This window comes from Gopherus flavomarginatus, chromosome 5 (genome assembly GCF_025201925.1).
Source record: "Gopherus flavomarginatus isolate rGopFla2 chromosome 5, rGopFla2.mat.asm, whole genome shotgun sequence".
NCBI lineage: Eukaryota > Metazoa > Chordata > Testudines > Testudinidae > Gopherus > Gopherus flavomarginatus.
Genome location: NC_066621.1, coordinates 39,631,620 through 39,643,468, shown reverse-complemented (window position 1 = coordinate 39,643,468; position 11,849 = coordinate 39,631,620). Strand labels below are relative to the sequence as shown.

Sequence of the window (11,849 nt, the reverse complement as noted above, 5' to 3'; positions counted from 1 at the left end):
CTTTGGGGTCCTACTCTGTGTTTTGGGGGCTCTTTATCTGACTTTCAGATGTGCTCTGATCTCAGCACAAGATCAGCATACCCTGGATAGATCCTCTGTTGTGTTCAGAAATAGAATGGCCCTTTCACAGGCTCCAGCCAACTGCAGCCATATTGAGAGGAACTGAGTATAGCCCTGAAGGAGTCCACTTCCCTCTGCAGTGCAGGACGGGGCTAATTTCCAGTTGTCTCTTATAGATTTGAACTATAAGGAAAGTGGCAGGGTAACTTGCCATCCACTTACAAGGAGCGTAGGCATAATGTTAAAGGTTTGTTTCAAACAAAAAAGGCTTTCACAGGTGTAGACATGTACCATGAAAAGATGTTTTTAAAGTAATTGTTTTCTTGTAGAGAGAATAAGAGATCAGGTGTCAATTTAATAGTGGATACATCCTCTCCAAAAGACTGCTTCCCTCTCTAGTAGATAGCTGGTTTTGGTCTTAATGTTCTTCCCTCTATCCTGTATCACAATGGAGCTAGTGCAGAGGAAGTGTGAAGTCAAACTGGCACTAACCTGATTTTATTGTACAAGTTTGGTGAAATGAGGAAATCATGTTCCCAAATAAACTCTCATCTACAGTTATGTGGCCAAATTTATTACTGGTGCAAGTCAGTCATGTTGCAGCAGGGCTTTTGTTCTGTAACTCCCACTGAAATCAGTGGGCCCCAGAGGTGAATGTGTCCTAGGGTTGAGAATAGGCTGTTAACTCAGCTCGAGGTTGAGGACGATCTTTTTTGCAGGTTTTATTTTTTACGGGTCCTTTAGTGACTGAGAAGTCTTATCCTTGTGCCACAGACTCGTTGGCAGATGTTGCAGGTGATGTTGGAAGTCAGATTGTTGTGTGACAGTTGTCTGTCTTGTCTTTTCTGGCGTTTGTCTGCGACCAAGGCAAGGTGACATGTCTTTGACAGTTATCCCTATCCTGGGTTACTGTCTCCGAATGTGTGGTGTCAATGCCACATCTCTTGATGTTTATCTTGAGGGTGTCTTTAAAACATTTCTTTTGGCCTCCCCATTTCCTTTCTTCTTGGTGAGTTGGGCATACAGCAGTTGTTTTGGGAAGCGTCCATGAGGAATGTCCACACAGTGCCCGTTCCACCTCAGCTGGTGCTAGATAATCAGTGCCTCAACACTAAAGATGGTGGTATCTGTGAGACATTGACACTAGGGCAGCAATCCTCCCACTTTATGAAGTGTTAATTCAGCACAGTGGATCTCAATCTGTAGTCCGTGGACCATCACTAGAGTTAAGAAGTCTGTCTTTATGGTCTGCAGAACTAAAAAGTTTTAGAGGACCATAGTGAAGGGGTTGTGATCAATGAAAGGATCTCTCCTAGGAGAGGATTAAAAGACTGGAACAGATGGAGAGCCTTTACTGTAATCTCAGGATTAAACAAAGACTGTGAATGGCTAGCCAACTACAAAAGCAGTTTCTCCTCCCTTGGTGTTCACATCTCAACTGCTAGAAGAGGGCCTCATCCTCCCTGATTGAGCTAACCTTGTTATCTCCAGCCTAATTCTTGCTTGCATATATATACCTGCCTCTGGAAATTTCCACTACATGCATCTGACGAAGTGGGTATTCACCCACGAAAGCTCATGCTCCAATATGTCTGTTAGTCTATAAGGTGCCACAGGACTCTTTGCTGTTTTTACAGATCCAGACTAACAAGGCTACCCCTCTGATAGTTTACTGTAACCAGTGAGAGAACTGGGATTTCTCACTGGCCCTCACCAAACTCCTAATTCTTCACTGCTTGGTCTCTGTGTTCCATTCTGTGGGCCATTTTGAACGGCTCTGTGGATTGTGTGGTCCAGAGACCAAAGTGTGAGAATCTCATGATCTACAACGTTCACTTCTAGTACTTGTTGGTTATGAGAGAGGTGGTCTGTAAACTGTCACTGATTCTTACCAAGCGTAGGGTTTTCTTTAATGGCCACTGCTATGGTATCTTAGTGCTTTGAAGAAAAAATAAACGTATGTAGTATGTCCTGTTGGACTTCATGGAATTTTCTGCTCTTCTCCCTTCCCTGGTTGTAGGAAACTCGGCTTGGGATATATATACAGTAACTCCTCGCTTAATGTTATAATGTTCCTGGAAAATGCTACTTTAAGTGAAACGTGAAGCGAATCCAATTTCCCCATAAAAATTAATGTAAATGGGAGGGGTTAGGTTCCAGGGAAAACAATAATTGAATACTGTACACAGCAATGATGATTGTGAAGCTTGGCTGAGGTGGTGGAGTCGGGGTGGAAGAGGGAGGGATATTTCCCAGGGAATGCCTTGCTGCTAAATAGGAACTAGCACTCGGCTGAGCCCTCAAGGGTTAACACATTGTTAATGTAGCCTCACACTACAAGGCAGTACGAATGGAGGGAGGAGACACACCATGGCCGTAGCAGCAAACATTCCCTGCAGAAACTGAACATGATGATGAACCCACGCTATCCCACTGGAGCGCACCACTCCCTCCACTTTCCAAAGTGTCCGGTGAGAGAGAGAGAGATGCGCATTGCCTCTTTAAGTATGCTGACCCCACTCTAAGTACATTGCCTGTTTAAGTAGATCAGCAAGTTGAGACAGCAGCTGCCGCCAGCAAGCTCCCTCCATCCTGAGCCCTCTGTCTCCCCCACTGCCCTATGGAGATGGGGTGCAGGGAGAGGGGACACCCTGATATCAACACACCTCTTCTCCTCACCCCCTCCACAGCAAGCAGGAGGCTCACAGGAGCAGCACACAGCAATGAGGAGAGGGACTCCTGAGCTGCCTGGCAACTGATAGCCTGTTGGGCGGCTGCCACACAGGGAACTTAGGGGGGCTGCCGGTGCACCCTGGTTCCAAGCCTCCATTACTAGCTCCAACGGGCTGCTCTTTCTGCAAGCAGGACAAAGCAGGTGGCTGCCAAACAACATAAGGGAGCATTGCACAACTTTAAACGAGCACGTTCCCTAATCAATCAGTGATGTAACAACAAAACAATGTTAACTGGAACGACGTTAAGTGAGGAGTTGCTGTATCTGTGTATTTTAATCATAATGCCTAATAGTAGTACAGCTTTGTTGAAGAGGATGTTCTTACAGTGCTCCCAAGAATGACTGAATTGATCTAATTTGCAATGAAAGTTCATTCCATAGTCCAGTTCCCTCAACCAAGAATCCTTTATCGCTGCCTCTCATTTTGTATTGGGTTTTGTAAATTACATTGTCCCAGAGGACTGGAGCTGTCTTGAGGTGGCATCATGGATAGAGATGAGGGTACTGATGTAGTTAGCAGGGCCAGCTCCAGGCACCAGCAAAGGAAGCAGGTGCCTGGGGCAGCCAGCCGTTGTTGGGGCGGCACATCTGGGTCTTTGGCGGCGGGTCCCTCTCTTCCTCTTCGGCAGCAGCTCAATAGGTTTGGGCTTTTTTTTTCCCCTTCACCACTTGGGGCGGCAAAAAAACTGGAGCTGGCCCTGGTAGTTAGGTTGTGATCTGTTAAAAATGTTGAAGATCATTTTAGGCCATAGCCTGGAACTGGTAATAGAAGCAGACTGGAAGCCACAGAAGGGAATGGTGCACAGAGGTAATGTGCTTATGGAAGTCTGCCCTGGTGAAGTAACTGGGGTGGGGGGTATATTCATTCTGCACAGGTTGGATTCTCTGCATTGTATGTAGTCTCAGAGGCAGTGAGTTTGATAATCCTGTCTGGAGGTGACAAATGGATGGATCATTGGCCAGCTTCTCATCTGGGAGGAAGAGGCCAAGTTTCCTAGCAAGCTGGAGATGGTGGTGGGTTTTTTTGCCACTGACGTTCTCCAATTATCTAGGCTTAGTGATTTGTTCAGGACCATAAAGCTTTGCACCAGCTGATAAATGGAGGACAGTGAACCTGGTAATTCTTTGGACAGTTTTCCCCTTCTGGTGAGCATCATTTCAATCTTGTGCATGTTTGAGCCAGCTGCTCTTCAACCAGGTGTTGGTCTCCTGTCAGTGTCCTTACAAGGGATCAAAATATAAGTTATACAAGTGCTTGCTCTTAGCATGTTGTCTATCATCAGAGCCTGTAGCCCTTATAGATGGTGAAGGGGAGGGAGGCAGGATAGATCCTGGAGTGACTCTGCAGATGAGAGCTTGGAAGAGCTGTTACCCATCACCACTCTCTGGTGTCCTGTTAGAGGAATAAATGGAGCCACTGTAGTGTAGTTCTATGCAAGCAGGATGGTATGGGGAATAGCTGGGGTCATACCTATGGCTCTGTTGAAAACTTCCAAGAGGTTGAGTAACGTGAGTGCTGAGACAGGACCTCTTTCCATAGCTGTGAAGAGGCTAATTATTTTGGTCCGAAGCCCAATTACAAAGCATCCAGTCTGGTGGTAGCTGTTATGTTATTGGAGCTTAGCTGTCAATTTTTTTGGAGTGAGTTGGCCTAGGAATGGGAAGCTGCAGCTGGGGTCATCTGCTTTAAGTGCTGGTGCGTTTAGGATCCCTCACTCAAGGAGAACTGCTAAGGCACCAGGCCAGGCTTTATACAGCAAGTTTCCCTGAGGCCACAGCAGTGTCCTGCTGGGGGGGCGGGGGGGCGAAAGCATCGCCCACCCTCCCCCCCCCCCCGTTGCTCCTGCATGCACCACCTCTCTGGAGACACAGGTGGGACACATAGCACTTAAGGAGCAAGGTGAGGGGGCGGGAGAAGGCAAGCAGCGGGTGGGGTGTGTGGAGGCCAGTGATAAAGCAAGCAGCGGGTGGGGGAGTAAGGAGGTAAGCAGTGCATCAGTAGCAGGGTGAGTGGGGCTGCTTGTGAGTGGGGGAGTGCTGAAGTGAGCAGCAGGCGGGTGGCAGGGAGGTGCTGGAAGAGGAGTAAGGAGGTGAGCAGCAAGTCAGCAGCAAGGTGAGGAGGGCAGGGGGGGTCTGGCTGCGAGCAGGGGTGGGGTGAGTAGCAGGGGTGGTCTTGGCGGAGGAGTAAGGAGGTGAGCGGTGCGCCAGCAGCAGGGTGAGGAGATGGGCACGGGGGTCTGGCTGCAAGCGGGGCTGTGAGGAGTGAGCCACCAGCAAGCTGGGGTTTTCATGGGGGGCAGGGGCAGTGAGGAGGGATACAGGCTGCGAGCACAAGCTCCTCTGCTCTCTGGCCAGGTCATGTTTGGTTCCACCCCTTTCAGCATAAACCATGGTTTTCACAGAGAAGTCCCAGGACATCTCAGTAGGTCGATGGCCCAGATCAAAGCCCAGAAGTTTTTCTGGACCCTTGTAGCAAGTGGTTACGGTCTGTCTTCTCAGACCTCTTGCTTCTTCCTTGGGCTGCTACTTCCTGTACTGGCCCAGTATCTCCTGACTGGGCTTGTATTCTTAGTAGGGGTCTGCATTTGGGTCAACACCCTAGTCAAAGTTCTCAAAATTTCAAACAAAACTAAATGATCAGAAATAATGAGCAACACCACTTCCTCTCTGTCAGGATCTTTCAGCTACTGTTTTACCACTGTGTGTTCACAGAGAATCTAATATAGTTTGACTCTGCAGTGCAACTCTCTGGGAGCTGAGGATGCGATGTCTGTCCACCTTCCCAGGCTTGGGTCTTCGGAAGTAGGCTTCTCCCTTTTTCAAGGCTCCTCTGAGATTGATAGGCCTCGCAGGTGGGGCTGCCTGAGCCCAAAGCTGCTCTTTAATCCCTTCTTGCCTGGTGCAGGGTTTGTACACCCTCTCACAATGCCACTTTTCATATCAGTATATGTGTCCTGAGCTGTGAAGTGGGGATACCTGCCTAGTGAGTGTTGTGCTAATTAATGCTTGTTCTGGGAAGAGAGATCCTCCAAAAGACTTATTGGCTGAGTGAAGTGTAGTCTAACACTTCACTTGATGACATGTCTCTGCTGGCTTGCACGGAGTTTCTCTGGCAGAGTTGAAGGAAGGCAGAGGTTCAGGACTGGCATAGCAGGGGCTGCTTCAGATCAGGAGCTATATTGGCTGAGTAGGAGTGAGGCTGGAGATTTGTGCTGCGGCTCCCTCCACACTATGCCTGGCTCAGGCAAGATCATTTACCTTTGCCCCGTCAAAATTGGTTTAGTTCATAAGCAGTGCCCATGTGGTGCTGCAGGCAGCGGGCTCGCTGCTTGTAGCACCAAACAGGCACTGCCTAGAGGAGATACAAGCAAGGCAGGCAGCAAGGTCAGGGGCTAGAGTCGCTGGAGGGAGACAATGACATCAGATGGAACTCAGTCACAATGCTACTGCTCAGGCTCCTCTGCCGGCAGCACAGATGGGCATTCCCAAGGGAAAGTCTGATATAAAACCAATAAAACAACAGAGGAGGAGCAGCTTACACAAATTATCAATAACATTTAGGTTTAGCAGCTGTATCCTGTAAAATTGATACAGGTTCAGGAATAGGGACTGCAGTTCCTGCCAGTTCGATGTGCATCAGCCATGCACTCTGCAAGCCATTAGTTTCATGAAGTAATCTTGGCTTTGCCTCATTGTGTGGCCCTGGACTATTCAATGATTTATTGCCCTACCTCTAAGAGGAATAATGCTTACCTATCTTATAGGCATAGTATAACATTGCTTGTACACTGCTTTGAAAATTGGGAGCATAATGTGTCCGGGAGCTACTATGCCAACATTGCATCAGTTCACAATTTAAGGCTCTTCACAATTTATAGATATAAAGCAGTAGCTTTATCTATTTTTCAGGTGGCGTCCTGCAAAAAGATCCTAAATTCCCTTGCGCCACATCCTAGTATCTGTCACCACTGGAGTATAAACTGAATGCTCCATTTTATAACTATCCTTAAGTACAGTTTAACCATGAAGTCCACAGCCATGAGCATGGACAGAGCTTGGAATTTGATTTGCCCACACCTGAGTATCTTAAGTAACTGATGTCATCGGGAGGAAACCCATGGTGGTTGTGGTCTCAGGGTCCAGTTGTGTGAAAGGGACAATTTATAAACAACTGCATTAAGAAACAATTTTTCCACTGGTGGAGGAAAGCAGCCAGGAGCCATACTTGGATACAAAGCTGTATTTATATATTTATTTATATAGGTATATTTACCTCCAGCATAAAACAAAGTCTAGATAAGCCAAACAAAGGTGGGGGAGTCCTGAGAACCAGCACCCCCAAAACTCAGCAAAATATAAATACAAATCAGAAAGAAAGGAGGGAAGCAGTGCTTAACCCGTCCCCTCCCCCCGAGCAAATAAAAACCAATAATCATTAATATCTGCTCAGAATGCAACTCTACAAACTTGCTGGCAATATACAGTGATTAAAGCTGTGACAGCAACATTTAAACCAAACAAATTAGTGCTTTATTTTTTTCTTAATCCTCGCAGTGGTGCCGCAGTCTTTATTTACAGGCTTTAAGCTTTAGAAGTAGGGCAAAAGATGTGGGAATTTGCTTTTGAAACAAACTCTTCCCCCAAACAGGCAAACTTTAGAAAGTGGCCCCATGTTCACACTTGTCATCCATCCTTCCAGCTAAGAATGTCTAGAGAGATGAAGCTTCAGGTTCCCAATGCAGAGACAAAGGGGAGCTCCCTGCCTGAGAGGCTGGAAACACTGGCTCAGAGCTCTCTCCGTCTCACACAGGGAAAAGCCTACTGTAACTCTTCCTGCTACTATTTTGGGAAGGGGATGGGGAGAAAACCCTCTTTCATCAGGGGGAGCGTACAGAACTGGGCAGTTGGGGTGATCCACCTGTCCTCCCTTCCCGGCAGTCAGAAATTTAGGGTTGACTCGGGCATGGGGTTGCATCTCTGACCATCTTGGCTAATAGCCATTGATGGACATATCCTTTATCTCGTTCTTCAATGAACCCAGTTATACTTTTGGCCATCAACATCCCATGGCAATGAGTTCCACAGTTTAACTTGCTATTGTGTGGGAAAAGTACTTCCCCTTGTTTGTATTAAACCTGATGCCTATTAAAAAAAAAATTACAGGTGAGTAGAGCAGAGATCTTAGGAGGCTGTCTCTAAGCAGCACAGTTGGCCACTGGCCAGTTGTTTCCATGGGCTCTGGTGCCATCATCTGGCCATTTCTCTAACAATTACAACCCTACTGTGAAACTCTGGTTTCTGTCTTGATGTACCATTATGGTTTGGCTGACGTGATCTGTGTGTAGTTTGTGGAGTACTTTGGGATGAAAAGCACTATAAAAAGTTTTTCTGAGAGTACATTCTGAGTCTAATCCTACTGTATCTTGTAAATATCTAAGGTATTAACTAATCACTGCCATCTTGCTTTAAAATAGTTGTCAATGTAGGACAGGCCTCTGCATTTTAATTATTCCTTTCTTTTTTGGAAAGGAGGTGAACTCAGTACTGAGAAACTCACTAGCCATTGTCTTCAAGGTCCACAGCATGTGCTGTGCCTGTGTGTTGGTAGGAAAAGGAGATAGCCACTCCTTAACATCAGCAGTGACCCTGACCTATGCTTTAAGCAACATGGGGCTACCTGGAATGCTGTAGATCTTACTTAGGGCTACAACCTATTACCCACCGTTATAAATCTCCAGTGACTGCACTCAGTGAGTTGCATACTCTGTAGTGATAAGAAAGGCATCTGGGAAGATCCCCAGCTGCCACCTCTGAGAACACCAGTGGGTTGGGGGATTTATATGGTGGTTGCAGGCAGGCAGTGACTTCAGCCCAGGGAAAGGCCAGCTCTACTAAATTAAAGCACAGGCAGTAAGTTCAGCTCTATTAAAAACACAAGAGGAAAACTTTGGGCCTCATAGCGCTACCCCTCACGTAAGCAGTCCCAGCAAAATCTGTGAGTTTGCTTACTGACTAGAGTTTGCAAGATTGGGGTCAGTGATTGCCGTATGGAGGACAAAAGCTGCCACTAAAGGAATTTCCCAGCTAAAAAACAAAGCAAAGTTCATGGCAAATGGGGCAGGGGGAAGTAATGTAAAAAGTGTATTTTGCAAAGAGTGGCAGTGGAGGATTTCCTGTAAATTGCTGGCAGGAATGCAGTCCTATTGAGACTGGAATTGTGGCTGCTTTGCACTCAGGGACCACTGGGCCATCAACCCTCTGTTCTCCCCTAGTAGTTGCCTGGTGTAGCACAGAAAATATGCCCCTCACTCACTGGGCATTCAATACTCATTCTCTGCAGCCAGTTTGTTTGAGTAGCTAGACTGCTAACACAGTGACGGCTGCTCTGTTAATAGGCAGAGAATGGAAACTGAAGAGCTGGTCTGAAACCACACCTTCAAATAATGGGCCTGATCCTGAGAGGAACCAAGTCTCTAGCTCCCACAGACGTCACTAAGAGTTGCAGGTATTTGGCCTGTGTGGGGCAGTCACAGAGACAATGGGGAGTTGTGTTTGCTATGCATCACCCGCAAAGTAAAATGGAGATAAGCGCAGGCCCCCAAAGGCTGCACAGGAGCCATCTCTATTTGATTAAAAAAGCATTCCCTGCTGTTTTGCTGGGGGCAACAGGAATTGTAGCCACATTCCTTACAGCTGGGACATGAATAGATCCTGCTCTGCTGTCTGGAGTCTGGAATTCAGTGACTGTTGTATTTGTCTCCACTACCAGCAAGAAAAGAGCTGTCCGAGTCCCTGCCACAGCTACCCAGCCCCCGTTTGGTGAAAGCTGCCTACGTCAGGTGATGGCACTTTGCAAAGGGAAGAACACTTGTGCCTTTGGAGCCAGCTTTGTGCTTTGGTTCAGCATTGCAGAGTGGCGTTTCCACCCCAGCTGCCTTGCTTACTCCTCCGCCTGCCCTTCCCTTTCTCCAGAGGCTGCTGCCACTTTCTTACAGAACGGGGCATAGGATTACCCTGGCACAGCTTCAGACTGTAGGAATGCAGAAGTTTCCCTCCCCCGCTGGTGAAAAGTGCTGGGGTGGGAGAAAGACACACACATACAAGAGCTGCCAAAGTCTGATAGGTCCTAGCTCCCCCATCACCAGTATAGCTGTCAGGCTGGGGCTCAGCACTCGCCCCCTTTGGTTTCCTATGTAAGACACAAATAGATCAGTAAGGACAGAATTAAGAGGCCTGTTTTTATACTGCTTTAAAAAATTCAGTAGTTTAGCAAGTTAAAACCTTGTAACAGTAAAATACCCATAATACACTCACCAGCTTACCCAGGGGGCAGTGGGATCAGGCCTTGTCACCTGCCCCCTCCACTCCTAGGGGAAATCGGTAGGGGGCCACCTTGCTTGGCAGAGACCTGTTGGGAACAGAGCTGTGTTCACCAGTAGGTGCAGTGAAACCAGTCACCTGAGTCTCCAGCAGCCCCACTCCCATTCTGCAGAGCAGTCTGTGCTGGTGGCCTCCCTTTGGCACCCCTGAGCAGAGGCAGGCAGGGTGAAGCTGGGCTTCAGGGATGTTCTGTGGGGCTGGCCCTGGGACCAGCCAGCTCTAGCTACTCTAGAGTAAGGGGAACAGTCCCCACCCCAACCACAGAAATATGGGGTACAGCCACAAACACCTGCAAACTGGCTCCTGAGATAGATGTATTGTGTGTGAGCGGGGGTGACTGCTTCCAAGGTGCCTCTTTCTCCCCACTTCCTGAGGGGGCGGGGAATCAAGGGCAAGCCCTTGCCAACAGGCTGGCACAGGCTGACTAGGGGTTTTTTGGGGTTCTTAAGTTCATCTGTTCAGACCTGGTCTGCATGGAGTGTAGGAAACAGGGCAGGGAGGAAAGGGATCAAGGAGAACCCTGTTGCCTCTGCAGCCCCCTCCTTGGCAGGGTTTCTCTCTGGCTGTCCATGGGAGCATCCCAATGTCACCAGGAATCCTATGGAGTAGGGATGCAGGAAAATAGGCAGTGGCTGACCAGAAGAACAGTAACTCCAGTGTATGACTTCCAGTATGTCCAGGCAGAGCCCTCTTTTCAGGATGGAATTCCAGTGTTTCAGCATTGACAAGAGCTCCAGTCTTGGAAGGTAAATTCCAGTGTTGCAGAGAGCTGCTGCATTGCTACAGGAACCGACAGGCCTCTCAGGCTGTTGTTCCCAGCTCTAGAGGTTGGGACAAGCCTGTCCACACATGATCCAGTGTAACACTTTCAAATCCAGTGTAGCAGAGGGAGAAGGTGCCAGTGTCTCCAGAAGGGAAGGAGATGGACACAGTTGCCCAGGATTGTGGGCTATGGTGTTTGGTTGGCATGTCCAGTAGATCCCTGGGGCTGGCTGTGTTGCTCCTGGCAGAGTTCCTATATTCCTTATGGAGCACTTCAGTGTCTATATCATCCCCAGGACAGAACCAAAGTAGCTCAGAGCCCCAAGGGGAAGGTGGGAGCAGAAAGGGGCTTGGAGGTTTACAGAGGAAGGCATGTGGCAATCTGATAGGTTTCACCAGTCCCCCTCCTCTCTCCCAGCAAAGGGCACTGGTGCTGCCGGGACTCACTCACAGAGCCAGTAAAACTGGAAATAATAGTCAGTGAAGAGGTGCCCCATGTGCTCCGGGGTGGTACTACAGTTGGCTTTGCCCTACGAGAGAGAGAGGGCTGTCAAGAGAAACTTCCTCAGAAGGAGCAGGATTCAGCTGCTATCCCACTTGTGTGCTGGGGAAGTGGAGGATTCGCCAGCTAGATTTGCATATTGCCCCCATCACCTCCCAAGTGTTTAAAAACAGAACAACAATCTCAGCCTGTAGGAGTAAAGAGCTCCAGTTTTGCATTTCCCCTGCCCACACCCATCCCTTCACTGTGTGACTTGGAAAGTCCTGGCCACTCACCCCAACTAACTTCCCTCCACCCACAATGTGCTCCGCTGTGTACAAGATGAACCCGGTCACGATTTGCACAGGGCTCTGGAATTCTCACAGGCCCCCTCATCCTGGCGAGTGATAGGAATGAGGCCACAGAGCCCAA

At 48.3% G+C, this 11,849-nt stretch overlaps 1 protein-coding gene across 3 annotated transcripts in view; it reads right to left on the bottom strand.

Moving 5' to 3' along the window:
- Nucleotides 1-7,038: 7,038 nt before the first annotated feature.
- Nucleotides 7,039-11,849, bottom strand: part of MYRF (myelin regulatory factor) — a 121,906-nt gene continuing 117,095 nt past the window's right edge. For all 3 annotated transcript variants that reach the window (XM_050952791.1, XM_050952792.1, XM_050952793.1), the window contains one exon: nucleotides 7,039-11,466. In XM_050952791.1, coding sequence (XP_050808748.1) covers nucleotides 11,380-11,466 — 87 coding nt within the window. In that variant the 3' untranslated portion in view covers nucleotides 7,039-11,379. The remainder of the gene's footprint in view (nucleotides 11,467-11,849) is intronic.